The sequence below is a fragment of the Sardina pilchardus genome, chromosome 3, assembly GCF_963854185.1.
Source record: "Sardina pilchardus chromosome 3, fSarPil1.1, whole genome shotgun sequence".
Lineage (NCBI taxonomy): Eukaryota > Metazoa > Chordata > Actinopteri > Clupeiformes > Clupeidae > Sardina > Sardina pilchardus.
This window is the reverse complement of record NC_084996.1, coordinates 17,960,121-17,977,152: the sequence shown is the minus strand read 5'-3', so window position 1 is coordinate 17,977,152 and position 17,032 is coordinate 17,960,121. Positions and strand designations below refer to the sequence as shown.

The following is a 17,032-nucleotide window of genomic DNA, read 5'->3' as shown; positions in this document are numbered from 1 at the left end:
AGAGTCATCTGTGAGACAGTAAAAAAAAACTGAGACACGCCCCTCTCGTCAACTGATGTTCTCAACTGAAAACTGTCGCAAAGCCGACCATATAGGTTTACGGCATTCCACCCGCCATTTTATGTGAAGGCAGCACAAGAGACGACGAAACTTACCTGTGAACAGAGAAACACGCTGTGCACGACTAGAGAAAGACGATTGAATGCAGTGGATCATATTGGGGATTAACCTTGTGCGCTCGTAGTTCTGTGTGTTTTCACACAAGCGGTTTCTCCCAAGGTATTGGAGAATTTCCGTGCGAAAATTGAATGCAGAACTGAGGTAAGTTAGTCGATTGATGGCACGAGGCCTGTACTGGAGGCTTTGGTGCTAGCTCGTCCCTAGCTTTGGCTAAGTGAAATACTGCACTCTAGCTAGTGAGTTGCGAAATATCCGACACTTGTACCATTTTCATACATTTTTATATCCATCAATGGATAGTGGATGATCGTGAAACGTTAACATTGCTGTATTTGTCATAGAACGAATGATTGTTGATTGTGTAGCGGCTAACGTAAGCAAGTAAAGGTTAGGTGGTTGGACTTTTTTGACGGGCTAGCTTTCAACATGGGTGTAATTAGCAGAATGGCTAGCAACAGTTGATTACATAGAGCTTTCGAATGTGTATTTCGACCAGTGGCCGTAAGTTGCAGCACTCAATTCTTAACATAACTACACGTTAGGCCACATCAAACTGGATCCTTTCTGAATATATTGGCACATAAGTTATCTTCCTGTGTTCTTTAGGTGTTTCAGGATACGGAACCGTTCAGATCGCACCAACTTGCTCAGCGCAGCCTAACGAAAGTCCATATTATGGGGGGTTGTTGGTAGCCTTCTGTAATGGGAGATTCAAGTGCTAATTCAACTGTTCTCCCCGAACGACACTTCAGCTCGCTTGATTTATCAGAATACGAATCGCCACCTTTTGAGAATAAATGTCAGTTCTATAACGTTATCGTCACAGGTCACAGTTCGGGGAGTAACGCACACGGTAAACAGTGCACAACGTTTAATGTGAATTAAATGTTTTACCCTGTCTTCTAGGTAAGCCATGACGCAGTTTCTTCCCCCCAACCTACTGGCTTTGTTTGCCCCCCGAGACCCCATTCCGTTTCTGCCCCAGTTGGAAAAGCTTCCTCATGAGAAACACCACAACCAGCCATACTGTGGAATCGCGCCGTTCATTCAACACTTTGAGGTATACCATTACCCCTGATATTGATATAACATTACCCCTGATATTGATATTCAATTAAATTCAATAATTAGATACTCCTCCATAATTTGCTCTCAATTTAAAGGTTGCACTTTTTAACTACTGTAAATAGACCCTATTTTTTTACTCCAAAGTTATGCTTGAGTTTGGCTGTAGGTTGTCTTGGTTGTCCAGTTGTATGTCTTTGCATATAATAGTAAATAACAAACATAGAAAGTGATACGTATATTTTGCCATGCAGGTCAGTTAACATCGTTTTTGTTTGTTTGTTTGTTCTTAGGACCCCAGGGATGCTCCACCACCCACCAGAGCCGAAACTAGAGATGAGCGATTGGAAAGAAAAGTGAGTCCACTGATCTGAATCACAATCACTCGTGAATGACTGCCAATTGGTTTTGAACGACTATCTGTTGTTTAGACCACAATGGATGTGTGAAAAGGCAATCATTCTATACACATTTTGGATGGTATCGGCTTGTGCATAGTGGAAAGTGTATGCATTTAGTTTCAAAGGAGTGAGGCATCAATGTATTGCAGTGAGATGCCCAAACTTGTCTGATGATTTTTTTTGTTTTTGTTTTACCCCACTTCTAGAGACGAGAGAAGATTGAGAGAAGACAGACTGTTGTGGAAGAGGAGCTGAAGTTGTGTAAGGATTCTGAACACTTCCAGTTTATCATGTTGTGCATATAAGCCGTCAATATGGCTCTGTGTAATTACTGATTTGGTTTGAACCATGATTAGGACTGTTTGTCAATTTCATGTGTTGTGCAATTTTATGGATGATTAATTAACACAGAAACAACCTAGTTAACGTACCATATTTCTCTGCAGGGGATCCTCACAACGACCCAAATGCACAAGGGGATGCCTTCAAGACACTGTTTGTGGCACGAATTGTAAGTGCTTTCCTGTTCTGATATTCTATATGGTGGTAATTCACCACAATAAATCTACTCTTAATCTCTGCATCACTTTGGTGTTTTGAAATGGCGCATCTTCCTTAACAGGAATCACGCATAAATGTTGAACTGCTTGTTTACCTAATTGCCTCCCACTGACTACTTTTTTTGCTTTATTATTACAGAACTATGATACCACAGAATCCAAGCTGAGAAGAGAATTTGAGGTCTATGGACCCATCAAAAGGGTGAGTTCCCGTTCTCTGTAATGATTCTCAGCGAGGCTTGTTTAATGGGAACCCCTAGTCATGCTCATCCCTGATGTTGTCTTCATGCACAGATTTACATAGTCTACAACAAGAGGACGTCAAAGCCCCGTGGATACGCCTTCATCGAGTATGAACACGAGAGGGACATGCACTGTGAGTAGTTTGGTGACCTCTCCCCCCAGCCCTCAGCCTCATTGGGTAACAGTAGGACTAGGCAGCTTGCTGTAACTAGGCAGCTGAATACTAGTGGGCTCAGCCCTCTTTTTAGTCACGAGCATCTCTAAAGGTCTTGGTGGGATCTCAAAAGCTTGCAAATAGGAAACTCAAAATAAGGATCTTATTTAGTTCTTTTAACTCGGAGTAGATTTATCATGACTGACCTGATTCATTCAGACAGTTGCCCTAGCGTGTAAATGAGTTAAGTTTTGGAGGGGAAGAGGGATGCAATCACAATCAGCACATATCTAAGTGTAATGGGGCATTTCATGTTCCCTTTGTATGTATGTGTGTATGTGTGCGTCTCTCTTAAGGTCAACCATTGGCACTTTGCCCGTGTGTGTGCACCTATCCATGAGGGCATGTGTGCAGGAAGGGAGGGGGGCGGGGGCCATTGTTATGGGTAAGCTAGGGATTTTTATTTAAACGAGAGCGTTTTGACTCAAGTCCTGACCCCTGTGTCCTTCACCCCTGCAATCAGGCCGGTTGTGAAATGTTAGGGGCATGCCTTGGGGGGGTGTGCCAGGGTGTGTTCTGGCTGGAGCGGCGACGGTAAGCTAAAGGTGACCCTGTGGTTTGTCTGAAGCGTTCTGTTCTGAGTTTTTCTTATTTAAAAGTGCAGCTGAGGTTAGTATGAGTGGTGCAGGAGGCCATGGCTCTGTATTAACTCTGTGTTGTTCTCATTGCCACTGCAGCCGCCTATCTCTGATGGCTATTGGCCAGAGCTGGCTTGCAGATCATGCTGATGGTTTTGATACATCTACACCCTACTACCACAGCTCATTATATGGTTGGTATGATGGGTTTGTATGATGGGTAAGATTTCTTTACACCCTCATGTCCCATTAGGGCTAAGGCTGGGGCCACGTTCAATGGGCAAGATGCATTTTTCATGCCTTTCGATAAGCTAGCGAGGTCCTTCAAGGACAGTTTTGAATAACTAGTGATTTGAGGCGTTTTGGGCATTGAACGTGCCTCAGGTCAGAGTTGAGGATATGGGCTTCCTCTCAGTCTGACTGTTCTTTTAAAGCCACGGTTTTTATCAGAGTTGTTAGCCCAACGAGAGGAGTTATACTCTCCAAGATTTTGGTTGCTCCTTTATTGGCGTTTAAAATCAGGATGTCTATAGGTCAGCGCTGTAACCTCCCTGTGATGAGCACTAAACTTTTGAGAAGTGAAAGTAGTCACTTCAGAAGCATCGTCATAGGTAGGAGTGGAGGGATAAATGCCGAATGCTTGCATTCATAGTGTATAGAGCATCTTAGCTGCTGCCCCGTGTTTTAGGCCTACTCCTAAATCTTGTGGAGTGTAACTCTTGTTTTTGTAATGAAGGAAAATCAAAAAGGGCTTTAATAGAATATGCCGACGGAGGGGAACTTCATACAGCACACGTAGGAACACACAGGAGAGGACGAGCTTTAACAAAACCAGACCTCAGACTTTACAAGAACAGTTTAATTTTAGTTACTTCACTGCACATTTCACCATATTTAGAAAGTTACCCGACATATGGTAGGAAAGATTATAACATTCAGACACATTAAGAAGACCCCTGATTCCAAGACAGTGTCTGGTATGGTAATATGTAGGTATTGTAGCACTTTCACCTGTCCAGCCAGATGCATCTAGTTGAGGTTGTCACTTCACACTAATTGTAGCAGTTTCAGCTAAGTTTAGATTTCTAAGATACCTTTGTATCTTACTTGATCTTGGGGTTTATGCTGCATTCCAGTTGTAATCGTAAGTCGTATTCCCAGTCATAATTTCCACTAACGAGTAGGAAGTTGCGTTTGGAAAGCCCCCCAAGACGTAATTATTACTTCTCAACTTGTTCGAATATCCTAGATATATGGCCCATAAACAGTAAAAGAGCTGTAGAAACCGTTTATTAGCAGTTCGGTCTTATTTGTCTCATTAATTTAAGCGTAGAAACGATATTGTCCAACCTCTGTCACTGTGACATTAGTTAGTGTTAAATGCTGTGTAATGCATCGTTACAAACTGATATTGCTATATCTGGTAACAATAGCTAACAGACTATTGCTAACAAATGCTCAGCTATCTTATAACTTTTAACAACTGGAACGTGGTCAACTGGAGTGATGCAACCCCAAATTCCCAGTTACCACTTACGAGGCAAATGGAACGCAGCATTAGGCACACATTTTGTGGACATAGTGGGGGAGGGTGCAGGGTGGGCAGTGAAAAGCTTGTTTTGTGAAGTGGCTGTTAACGGAGAGGGTTTATGGTAAGGCCCTCGGGTTAGCTTAATGAGGGTTTGTGGTAAGGCCCTCTGATTGGTTAGGTGAGGTGAGGGTGTATGGTAAGGCCCTCTTCATTGGTTAGAGAGGTGGGGGTTTGTGGTAAGGCCCTCTGATTGGTTGAAAAACGATCTCTGTGCCCTACGCCACTGGATCTTCACCTCACCTGCAGTGCAGACCCAGAGTAGCAAGATGGATCGCGCCCAATCCACTAAAGAAATGGATACCAGATCTTTTCGTGTCAAGGGACTGGACGTTATTTAGCCGTCATGAGTAAGTTATGGGAACTATGAGGCGACTGTAAGCTGTGTTTCCTGAAGGTCCCCTCCAGGGTACTTGAGGCCCATATCCAAGCTGGTGAAATAACTGCCCTGGCTGCAGTTGGGAAAGATGCTGGATGCAGGTACTAGTATGTGGTGACTAGTATGTGGTCCCCTCATCACCTTAGATTAAATTACTACTTTTTTTTTTATCAGTTCATTTTTTAAACAATGATTTCATATTGTACCAATTAACCTGGACGTAGGATTTCTGGTGATCTTCAGAATACCATGCGACGCTCGTCTGAACGGTTGGAATATTTTTTTTCCCTGTTAAATTTTGAGCTGTACATGTAGATCACAATAGTAAATTTTAGAAACGCAATCACTTTTTTTGTGTATTATTTGTTTGAGTGCGTATGTGATGTGAACCAGTGGTGCTGTATGTTTGGAGATAAGGGAGGTGGCAGGTAAGATGGTACCTCCTTAATGGGATGAATGTGGAGCATGTTTGTGTGTTGTCTGTGACTTTCTTAGACACAAAGTTGACAACTCATGAGTTGTGGATGTTGTGGTTGACAATGTGGATGCGAATATCCAGCCCGGCATTTTGCGGACAGACCTGTGTTATGAACCAACAGACTTCGAGTATGCAGAACTTTGCACAAGACGCAATGTTTGTGTAGAGAAGTTGTAAGTGATTTTGTTGACCTACAGGTGCAGTGGATGTCCACTGTGGATAGCACAGCACAAAAGTTTGTGCAGTGAACCAGTCATATGAGCAATCATAACGGTTGGGGGATATGGCAAGGAACCCTGACTGAATGCTGCTCAACCGTGATATTTCAGTTAGGCATTGATACATGTTATATACTGCATAATATACACATATTTAAGCAGTGTCAATATTTATTTCTTGCCTTAAACATATTCATTGTTAGTTATTGTTTATTGATTAGTAGGGATAGGTCTAAATTCCCACACTTCTCCACATTCCAAATTATATCCCGTTGAGATCTTGCAGTGAAATGAAAAGGGCCCAGCATACAATCCCTTAGGTCACGTTGTATTTGGAACTGCTCTCGGAGCACAAGAAAGCCTGGAGATTCTACCACTGGTTTAACTTTGCTGACAAAGTAGGTAATATATACGTATATACATTATTGAATTCGTTCTCGAACGGTGAGTGAACAATTTGACTGTGTATAATTGTCAACTTAATAGTCCGTGCAAAGTTATTGCAATAACATTTTGGTGCTGCAAAACTCCTGGGTCATGAAGCTATGAGGAAATCTGTTTGATTTCAAGCAATTAAAGCAGGGTTTGGACTGATATATTTTCATGGACATATTTAATATTAATCGTTAATCATATTCATTTAATGAGCAAACAATTGCCTTACATATACAGAAAATTGCTTGGCTTCAGTAAACTGGAGACAACTTTCTAGGATCTTCTGGAGAGAGAAGTGTTTGTAGCCAAGTGAGCCTCTGGTGTTTAAGCTTGATATTGGTCCCCACCACTAGTGGCAAATTCAGAAAAGTGCAACAAGAAACGAGGCAAACCAGGTGATCTGGGCAGCTGAGCAGTCTGGACTACTAGACAAAACTTGCCTTGCATCATTGTGTTAGAGGTCCACCTATATAATGTCACAATGGGTGATGGTCGGGGAACCTCAGATTGATATTTCAGAATTGAGATTTCTGAAAGGGGACAGGGCAGAGAGCCTTCCTGCATTAGTGTAACAATTAGGTTGCTCAGTATCAGATGTAGTGCAAAGCCCTTGACTTAATTTTAAGTGTAGGGTTCTATTGTTATAGCTTCCATTCCTTTTTAGATCAGTGAAAGGAGCCGTTTTTATTCAAATCGGGTCAAAAGCAGAGTTCAACTTTTTTTTTTTTTCTCCTGAAATTCCCCTGTCCCTCCTTTCTCCTCTTGGTTCTGGCAAAGGTAAGCAGTATCCAGGTGTCCTCTTCTGTGTGGGCTACAGAAGTGTGCTGAACAGGACAGTCCTCCATTTTGTGTCCAGCCTTCTCTCTTCTTATTCCTCTCTCATTCCTCCCTGTAGCTGCCTACAAGCACGCTGATGGTAAGAAGATAGACGGCAGAAGGGTGCTCGTGGATGTGGAGAGAGGTCGCACAGTGAAAGGATGGCATCCACGTAGGCTTGGTAAGTTAACACACAAGTATAACACACGCCAGGGTTAACACACAAGTCTACTTCAACCCGTCTCTGTCCACACGGCAGTATGTAGTTGCAGAACTATAATTTTTGTTTTCTCTTCTCTGCATAGGTGGTGGCCTGGGTGGAACTAGAAGGGGTGGGGCAGATGTCAACATTAAGCACTCTGGGAGGGATGATACCTCCCGCTACGATGACCGGCCGATCGGAGGGTAAGCGCTTGTGACATCCGTTTTGGCTGTCTCTTTGGTGTCTACATGGCATGTGAACTGCATTTAGAGTTCTAGGAGTTTCCACGTAAATCTGAACGTCTTGCTTTTGCAATTCCAGCGATCGAGACCGGGACCGAGAAAGAAACCGAGAAAGAAGCCGAGAACGTGAGCCGCGCGGCGCCGGCGGTGGTGGCGGCGGCGGCCCTCCTGTCGAGAAGGAGCGCGAGCGCCGCCGCTCCCGTTCCAGAGAACGCCGACGCCGCTCCCGCTCCCGCGAGCGAGAGAGGCCTGTTCCAGAGGAAGGGAGGCCCAGGAGGGAGAGAGAGAGGGAGCGCGGAGGAGGTGGCCCAGGAGGAGCAGCTCCAGACGCCCGCAGCCGCGAGCGGAGTCGAGACCGCGGCGAGCGCAAGAGGAGAAGCAGGAGCAGGGACAGGAAGAGAGACAGGGAGAGGGGGAAGGGAGCGGAGGGAGGTGAAGAGGGCCCCGGCATGGATGGCATGATGGGAGACGGAGGAGAGCGAGGAGAGCGAGGGATGGACGAGATGGGCGGCGGCGGCGGCGACATGGGCCGTGGGGAGGAGCCAGGGATGGACGGAGAGGAAGGGAGAGGAGGAGGCAGAGACAGGGATAGAGGAGAGAGGGATAGAGACCGAGACAGGCGGAGGAGTCACCGGGACAAGGACAGGGATAGGGACCGTGAGAGGAGGAGGGGGGACAGAGACAGGGACCGCGAGCACAAGAGAGACCGGGGTGACCGCGAGCGCGGTAGCGACCGTGGGAGGGAGGATCGTCACTCGATGCTGCCCTCCTCTGGTGATATGGAGGGACTGGGCAACGGCGGTGAGGAGGGTGCCGACTCCATGCCACCCCGGTCCGAGGAGGGCTCGCAGGATGGCATGCGGATGATGATGGACCAGGAGTCCATGCAGTCCGGCGAAGACTACGGCTCCAACGAGAACGGCTATAAAATGGAGGCCCAGGCCGATGAATACTGAGGCAACCGAACCCTACTGACACATCACGTACTTTTGCATTTTTTTGTTCCTGTCGTCCTTTGACATGTAGGTTTGGGGCAAGGGCTCAACCACATGGGCCCCCTCCCCCCTCACGCTTACCTGGAGTATGCTCAGTTATACATAGGAATAGCAAGCTGTGATGAAGCTACTGTTAACCAATGTGGTTGAGGCCAGGCTGTGTTGTCTGAAGACGTAGAGCATCTATAGGAACTTATGAAATTGATCCCACTCGTCCACTGTGGCTTCTAAGCCCCCTTTCTGTCCAAGAAAAGACCCCCCACTTCAATCTTTACTTTGTCATAAATTGACTTTAACACATCTGTATCTATGACGACTTTTGTGCTTTTTGGACTATCGGTCTCTGTCAGCAGTAGCATCGAAACTGTTTTAGGTGAGATGCCAAGCTTCATATGCTTCTGTCGTCCTTTTCACATGACAATTATTGTTGGTTTATTTTTTGAAAATGTCTCCCCACACCAGCTCTTTGAACTCAATACGCAAGAGACAAATGAACAGTAAATTGGTTCCGCTTTATGAAGCTAATTCACCTCAGATTGCGTTTTAATCTAAAGAGAATGTTGCCATAGGTTCACACGTTTTGCTTTTCTTTGTAATTATTGTAAGTGTTTTGATTTATTTTTGAAAGCCTTTGTGAACCGCTCCCTTGGTGTTATTTGATTCTGTACTGCATCTCCATTCTCTTTAATAAATACTTTTTTACTTAGCCCATGTCTCTAATTGTATTTATTGATTGTGTGTGTGTGTGTGTGTGTGTGTGTGTGTGAATAAAATGTCAAATATTAAGAATGTCCGTGAATCCACTTGACTGAATTTAAAGAGGAGCTCTCATCTCTGAGGAAGTGTTACGTAGTGCATTACGTAATTCAGTCAAGTGTTCCTCCTCTCCCTACGTCTCCGCTGGCAGTCATCTTCCCCGGTCGTGTCACGCTGATAAGGTGTTCCCCAGTCCTGGGATACTGTTACCGAGACGCTTTGCGGCACAGCTTGTTACCTTTCACTTTCGCACAGAGGGTGGAGGGAGGTCTGCCGAACGCCTGTTGGATTTTATTCCCTTGCTGGCAGACTGCTACGCGCATATACGTCCTCCCATTGCACCGCAGAGGAAGAGAGCGAGTGTCTCCATGATGTCATCATATTATCATACGGGGAAAGAAACGGACATGGCGACTATGGCGGAACCGCTATGTCTAGAGAGAGGTAACCAATATTATAGGCTATAATTGAAGATTTACTGGTGATTGCTTTTGACGTTAATTTTAAAGTAAAGTATTCCAGTTGACTCGCCAGGGCAAGTGTATAGCAGACCCGTGCGTTTCTGGCTAGCGGGATTAGTGGTCACTAATGACCAGCTCACGTAGGGGGAGCTGTTGAATGAAAATAGCTGCTTTGACGATGTGCGTGGATGGGAAGGCACAAATCTGCCTACTCAAAACTATTTGAGCATTCTCCCTTCTTGTCAGTTGCACCAGCCACACATCTTATATAGCATATCAATCTCAAATGCAAATAAACGGTTAGAGGAAATATACATTTCTCCATTATACTACATCATTGCATCTCAACTCGCTCCTTGTCCCCCTCCGCCTTCCTGATTCTCTATCCTCTGACATCCCGACCCTTTACCCAGATATCTGTCGGGTGATTGAGTTGCTGGACAGGCTGCAGAGGAGTGGGGAGCTGCCTCCACCCAAACTACAAGCCCTCCAGCGAGTTCTCCAGAGCAAGTTCTGTGCTGCAATCAGAGAGGTGAGGTAGCCCTCCTGTGTTTGCTACTGACGTGGTCATCTTTGAACTGATCACTGAACTGTCCATTCATCTTTCTGTAAGTTCTTTTTAGGGTCAGCATTAGTACCTTTCCAGGAAACAATGGCTGATCATCCTAAGAGGTTAACTAATGATTTATTGCCTGCCACTCCCTCCTTCCCTTATCGACTCCCAGGCAATTGTGATATCCACATTCTCTGCGCTCACTCACACCCCACTTGAATTTGTCACTCTTTGCTTGATGAGATATTCACAGTGCACAGTATTCTCAGTGAGATCCATTAACACACCCGGATTTTGTTTTTGTTTGATGTGGTGTGGGGTTTCACAGAAAATATAAAGCTCCCTGCACATAAGCTATTCCCTTCACTGCTTGCAAAAAGCTGCTGTTTCTGGAAATTACCTTTATATTGTCTGCAGTTTGATGTGATTCAAGTTTGACTTCTCATGTTCATGTTTGTGCGATGAGTTACACAAATTCGTTAATGAACAATTTTCGAGCTGCATTTGGTGATGGCTTTTCAAATGTCATGCTACATAAATATCACGGTGATGGTGATATGAGATGGAGACTGTTGATGTCTTTTTAAAAGCCTTGCCGTGTCTGTGGATTTGGAAGTACTGACTGAATCATTCATTCCATGGTGTGTCTGGTTGGAGTTGCTTCTAACAGTGTCCTCTCCTCACCATCAGGTATACGAGCAGCTCTATGACACTTTGGACATTGTAGGGGGGCCTGAAGTGCGAGCCCAGGCCACAGCCAAAGTAAGCATTAACATTTATAGCCTACATCTCTTCATTCAGCTGATGCTTTTACCTAGTAACCTGTAAGTAAGACTTACAAATCAGGAACAACATTCAATCGACCAATATGTGCAAAAGGAGAATCTGGAGTAAACAATCAGTAATATAACAATACATGATTACAACAGTCAAACGATAGGCATAATAGTGTGGAAGACATTTAGTAGACATTACCAAGGCATTTTATAGTTCAGGGTGATATCAACAGAAAGAAAAATGTGCATGGTATGTGCACGCACACATGGTATTAGGATGCATGTACTGTATTTGGAGTGAAAGCTAGCATGGGACATATGCCAGACAACGGTGTTATATCATTATTCAGTGTGTGTTGATGTTACGAGACCAGCAGAGCTAGCTGATCCCTCCTTTCACAGGCCACTGTAGCGGCATTCGCCGCCAGTGAAGGTCACGCCCACCCTCGAGTGGTGGAGCTGCCGAAAACGGACGAGGGGCTGGGCTTCAACATCATGGGGGGGAAGGAGCAGAACTCCCCCATCTACATCTCCCGGGTCATCCCTGGGGGGGTCGCAGACCGGCAAGGAGGGCTGAAGCGGGGCGACCAGCTCCTGTCCGTTAACGGCGTGGTGAGTTTGTGGGGGGTGGAGGCTATAGGGTCAACAAGGTTAGGGGGTCAACTGTAGGGTGGATGGCTGGATGGGCCGAGGAGGACATTAGGCTGGGTAAGGGAGGGGAGAGTGTTTAGTGGAAGCTAGCCCAGTGGGGCATTTAGCGGAATGACTGTTACCAGATTATCGTTGGGGAAACAGATGGTCCTCTGAGCCCCCCTGCTAGCAAATCCCCTGTGCACTTTGTTATGTGAAAATATGCATGGTAATCCTGGATCGCTGCCTGTCAACAAGCTGACTTTTTTTTTTTTCATGTGCTGGTTAGTGAGAGATAGAAGGCAGTACGAACTGTAAATCATCTTCCATCTGTTTTTTTTTTAGAATGGCTAGAACTGCCACAGAAACATTCATCTGATATTGTGTGTGTGTGTGTGTGTGTGTGTGTGTGTGTGTGTGTGTGTGTCTAGAGTGTGGAGGGCGAGCACCATGAGAAGGCAGTGGAGTTGCTGAAGGCGGCTCAGGGCTCAGTGAAGCTGGTGGTCAGGTACACCCCAAAGGTCCTGGAGGAGATGGAGGCCCGGTTTGAGAAGCTCAGGAGTGCAAGGAGACGCCAGCAACACACCAGCTACTCGTGAGCATCCCTCAAAAATACACACTGTACATGTACAATACATACACACCACCGCCCTGCTGATGTTAATGACTGGCCTCCATGTAGCATACCTCCAACCATCTCTTTGAGTGAGAAAAATAAATAAATATTTAGGCTAATGGATACCCTTGATGCTGAATTACTGAAGCTAAGCAGGAGTGGACTTGGAACCTGGAAGTGGTTTTGGTGGGTGGCTAGTACTGTAGGTAGCAATCTCCCCTCTGGCCAAAAATAAATCCCAATGCTCCAGTGCAGTGACAAGGACTCTGTGCTGTAGGTGATGCTGTCCTTGGTCCTGACTCGCAGTGGTCATAAAAGATCCATTGTTACTTATCGCAGACAGTAAGGGATTCCCCGGTGTCCTGGCAACATTCCCAACCTGGCCCATTTAATCTGGCCCCTTTATAATCCTCCAGTGTAATTGGCTCATTCATTCATTCCCTCACTCTCCATCTCAAGGTGGTATGTGATGAGTATTCTGGTGTATAACGGCCGGCATGCATCACACAGGTGGTGCTACACATTCTCCCTTCACTGTAAAACACGTTGGGCGCTTTGATAAAGTACTGTATATAAACACAATGTGCTGTTGTTTTTGAAAGGATGAGGGAATGCAAAAGCTATCTCTCTGTCAAAAGCATGAAAGGGAGAGATGTATTTGCTCGGTTCAAATGTCTACAACCTTTTACCAGTATTGCGAACTCTCCCCTTAACAATTACGCAAAGAGATTGGAACAACTATTTTCCATAACTTACCAATAGGCTTTGTGCACGAAAGGCTCTGTGTGCGCTTGCTTGTTTCCAATGGAGCCAGATGTGTTTCATCCTGCCGCCATTGTTAATGTAGTTGAGTGTCTTCTCGGACCCGGTTGAGTGTTGCACTAGGGAATAAGCATGTTATGATAAAGAAGGAATGATGCAAGTTAAAATTAGTGATGCTCCGATCGATCGGCCGCCGATCATGATCGGCCGATATTGGCTAAAAATGGCTTGATCGGTGAAGCTCAAAAGCGCCGATCAAAAAAGCCGATCATGTGACCTACTGTAAATTACTTGCGTGACATCTTTTCACCTGCAGGCGCAGCGCACAGGCACACAACCATAGATATATCTATGCACACAACAGCCTAGAGTAGAGAGGAGCTTGCAGTGGCAAACATGAGTAGGCTAAAGGTTCAGTGTAAAATTAACCATATGCAATGTATGTCGTGCTGAAATCCCTCGAGGTGGAAGCCAAAGACGTTTTAACACCACTGACGGACAACTGAATATGTCGGGTAGCCTATGAGAAACTAAACCAGCCAACTTCCCCATCCTTCAATCAGCCGACTGTAGGCCTACTAACGATAGGGATGATAAGATGGAAAGGCATTACGTTCAGAATTAATTTGCCTCCTCGAACAACCTGTATTTCGTTGTGGAGGATAAAGCCCAGTTACGATTTTGCAAATATCTGTAGCCTAAAAGATTTTTGAAAGACAGTCAGACTCTCACATCTAAAGACAAATCATAGAGTTTTAAGTCACAAACTAGTCACAGACTATGCAGACATGCGATAATATCAGACATGTTTGATATTGTTGTAACGGCAGAATTAGAAAAAGACTCCGACTGGCTTACAACCGCTAATTAACACCTTACATTAAACGAGTAGCCTACACGGGAGCGCGCCGCACCATGATTTCTGTCCCGACTTTGGATATTTATTCATCGACTGTGAAAACATGGCAATATCGCGCAATGTAAGTCGGCCCTAACCTGCCTTGATCCACGATATTACACCGCAGGCATAAAATACTAGCCTAATGTGTATCTCCCCGCGTTACCAAACAGTAGCCCATTGACAAGCTGAAGAATAGGCATATTAGCTTCCCAAGCGCAGACGCCTGTCCAATGTCCCTGCTAGCTTAACAGCGCACTTTATTGACTCAAACTGGTGGCATTTAACGGCATGTTTCAGTCATGGGGGATTCCAAGATAAAAAAGACTTGCAATTTATTGCTTACAGTAGCTTACATTATTTCTTTTTTGGGGGATTTGGAACAGAGAAAAGGCCATAGTTTTGCACTTTGAGGCAGTAGGTTTTGATGTAACACGTTTTTCATTTAATGTAGTCAGTCTATTTAGAAGCTATACTTTTCAAGTAGCCTAGGCAATGTAATTTGGTCCCATCCCATTTAGGTGATCTGTGTGTTGGTCTGCCTGACCCCCTCCTTGTATGAAATCATTTTATGTCTCGCTGCATATTTGGAAAAGATGGCCAAAGTTATTTCATTTTCTAAATACAAATCGATAAATGGTGGTTCTTCAACATCTTGACTAGCCTTAGGCCTACTGTCTTTTACGCCACTTACATTAATTCATAGTTAGTTTAATTTCTACAAATGATGCAAACTCTGCTAGACTATTGTTAAAAGACTCTCATTCCCCTGCCATTCTGTGATCGGCAGTGATCGGCAATCGGCCGATCATGATTTTGATGATCGGTAATCGGTGATCGGCCCCAAAAATGCTGATCGGAGCATCTCTAGTTAAAATTGTTGCAAACAAGATATTCAACGTCGGAGTGATGATGTTAGGAGCAGAATATAACAGAAGATGCTCCACCAAAAATAAATAATAATAAAAAAAACAGACAGGAAGAACCTTTCATGCACGTAATCTATTAGTTTAGATATTTGTCAGAACACAATTTGTCTGACTGACACAAATCTAACACAGGATATGATGTCAGGAAAGTCTAGACATTACCTCACTGAGATGCCGATCACTACAAATGTTCTGCACAAATACTGAATTTCTGATTCTGTATGGCCAGTTGATCAAATACCTCTGTGTGTCTATCCTCCAGGTCTTTGGAGTCCCGTGGTTAGCCAGTGGTCTCCTCACTCCTCGTTCCAAAGAGCTGCCCGACTTCAGTCCGCCAGGAAGGCATGTGGTTGTCATGTGAGAGGAAGTCAGCATAGGGCTGACTTAGCTGTGTTGTTTGTATGTTGGTCTAATATCTCCATCTAAAAGTAAAACTTTACTACCGTATACGCATAGTTGTGTGTTGGAGCATATCTCCCCGTCAGAAGATCCCTTTTTTTCTAATTTTGTATGTGATTTCAGTACCTAGAGTATGGTGTTAGTGCTGATCGGAGAGATGAGCTAACTTGCAGTAGCGTCTAAAACTGTATATATCAGTACATAGTGCATACCTCCTGGCAGACTAGTGCATGCAGATCTGTGGTGCACTTCCCAGACCAGCTGGAAAGGCAGAGTTAATCGTTCCTCCATTCCCCATAGACGGCAGGTGCCAGATCGAGTGAACCCCTTATGACATATATATATACGCCCTCAATAGTTGACTGAATATTATTTTAGAACTTTTTTTTTCACTGCTTTCTACACATGATCATGTCCAATGTTTTTGTTCTGGCTGGAACTTGATTGGATTCATGTCCTGCGTGTCTTATCATCCTGTTGGTCTGGTCTATGCTGGTTAAGCTGGAGACAGACCATTGGATGGGGGGGTTTGTCAAAGGTAGGAGTGGGGGTAGGAAGGTCACAGTTGCCCCTGCCTGCATAGTGGCTCACCCACACACACTGTGCCCATGCCTAGACTGTCTTTATGTTGTATGTATGTATATGTATGTATATGTATGTACACTATTTAATTCATAACAATAAAGGAAAGTTCTTTAGTTCACAGTGTGTGGTATTTGTTGTGTCACATCACTGGACATCGATAACGTATTTGACTAGGTCAGTTGTGTGCATTTTCCACACAATATCTCTCTGCACACCCTACACAGAAGAATGTACAATCACTGAAACAAGATTGTTGAAGGACAAAATATGTTGACATTTCAATTACTAATACATGAATAAGATTTATGATTAGTAAAATAGTAAAATCAGCTTAAAGATTTTGTCTTGTGACGACCATCCTATGCCCCAGTTCAAATTGACTGCGAAGTGTATAGGATGGACTTTTATTTTAGGTTAAAAGACTTTTAGTTTGACAATTGTTGATATTCCTCGACCGGAAGTTCATACCGAGGGGGAAAGGAGATGGGATCTGTTCCTTAAGTGAAGTAACCTTGACTTGAAATAAAATACGAAATAGGAGACCTGTCGGTCGATGACTTCAGATGTGTCTTGATATATTCTTACAGTCCATGTCAGTTACATATTCTTTCAGTTCATGTCATGAGCTTTAAAGAATGCCTAAGAAAGACCCATGCCAAAAACAAGCCTGTGAAATTCAGAAATGTTTACAAGGTAAGTGGCCCAATTAAAGTAAAGCTGACCGTGTGTCCAGTGTGTTTCCTCTATTAAAAGGTGTACCATTGGTTATCATAATTATTTATGCTTTCATTACAGCAAACAAATACATCGAGAGCCGCTGCGCGGATGTGATCCAGGCGATGCGCAACTGCTGCGCAGCACACGTTGGAGAGGGGTCTGTGTGCTGCTCAGGATTCGTCAAAGAGCATGCGGCCCCTGAGCAGAAGAAATGACACATTAAACGTCCAGCGCAGATTCTCGCTACATGTCTGTATGCATTTGGTAGTAGCAGCAGGGGAACATAAGCTGGTTCATTCATCGAGATAAATAAACCACATTTAAAAGACAAATGTCCAAGTGTATGATACTTTCCC

The 17,032-nt window shown here is 44.5% G+C and overlaps 3 protein-coding genes across 3 annotated transcripts; all 3 read left to right on the top strand.

Annotated features, from left to right (window-relative positions):
• The first annotated feature begins 118 nt into the window (after window positions 1–118).
• snrnp70 (small nuclear ribonucleoprotein 70 (U1)) lies at window positions 119–9,300 on the top strand. The gene is made up of 10 exons (XM_062532259.1): window positions 119–321; window positions 1,087–1,240; window positions 1,539–1,601; window positions 1,853–1,907; window positions 2,093–2,157; window positions 2,346–2,408; window positions 2,501–2,582; window positions 7,235–7,336; window positions 7,461–7,560; window positions 7,679–9,300. Exons 2-10 carry the CDS (start codon window positions 1,094–1,096, stop codon window positions 8,553–8,555), a joined length of 1,554 nt encoding a protein of 517 aa, XP_062388243.1. The 5' UTR covers window positions 119–321; window positions 1,087–1,093; the 3' UTR covers window positions 8,556–9,300.
• A 211-nt stretch (window positions 9,301–9,511) lies between these two features.
• lin7b (lin-7 homolog B (C. elegans)) lies at window positions 9,512–16,079 on the top strand. The gene is made up of 6 exons (XM_062532258.1): window positions 9,512–9,794; window positions 10,225–10,343; window positions 11,055–11,126; window positions 11,543–11,752; window positions 12,202–12,365; window positions 15,238–16,079. The coding sequence occupies exons 1-6, from the start codon at window positions 9,719–9,721 to the stop codon at window positions 15,257–15,259; spliced, it is 663 nt and encodes a 220-aa protein (XP_062388242.1). The 5' UTR covers window positions 9,512–9,718; the 3' UTR covers window positions 15,260–16,079.
• Window positions 16,080–16,420: 341 nt separating this feature from the next.
• cmc4 (C-x(9)-C motif containing 4 homolog (S. cerevisiae)) lies at window positions 16,421–17,002 on the top strand. Its single transcript, XM_062532257.1, has 2 exons — window positions 16,421–16,652; window positions 16,755–17,002. The coding sequence occupies exons 1-2, from the start codon at window positions 16,595–16,597 to the stop codon at window positions 16,889–16,891; spliced, it is 195 nt and encodes a 64-aa protein (XP_062388241.1). The 5' UTR covers window positions 16,421–16,594; the 3' UTR covers window positions 16,892–17,002.
• Window positions 17,003–17,032: the final 30 nt, after the last annotated feature.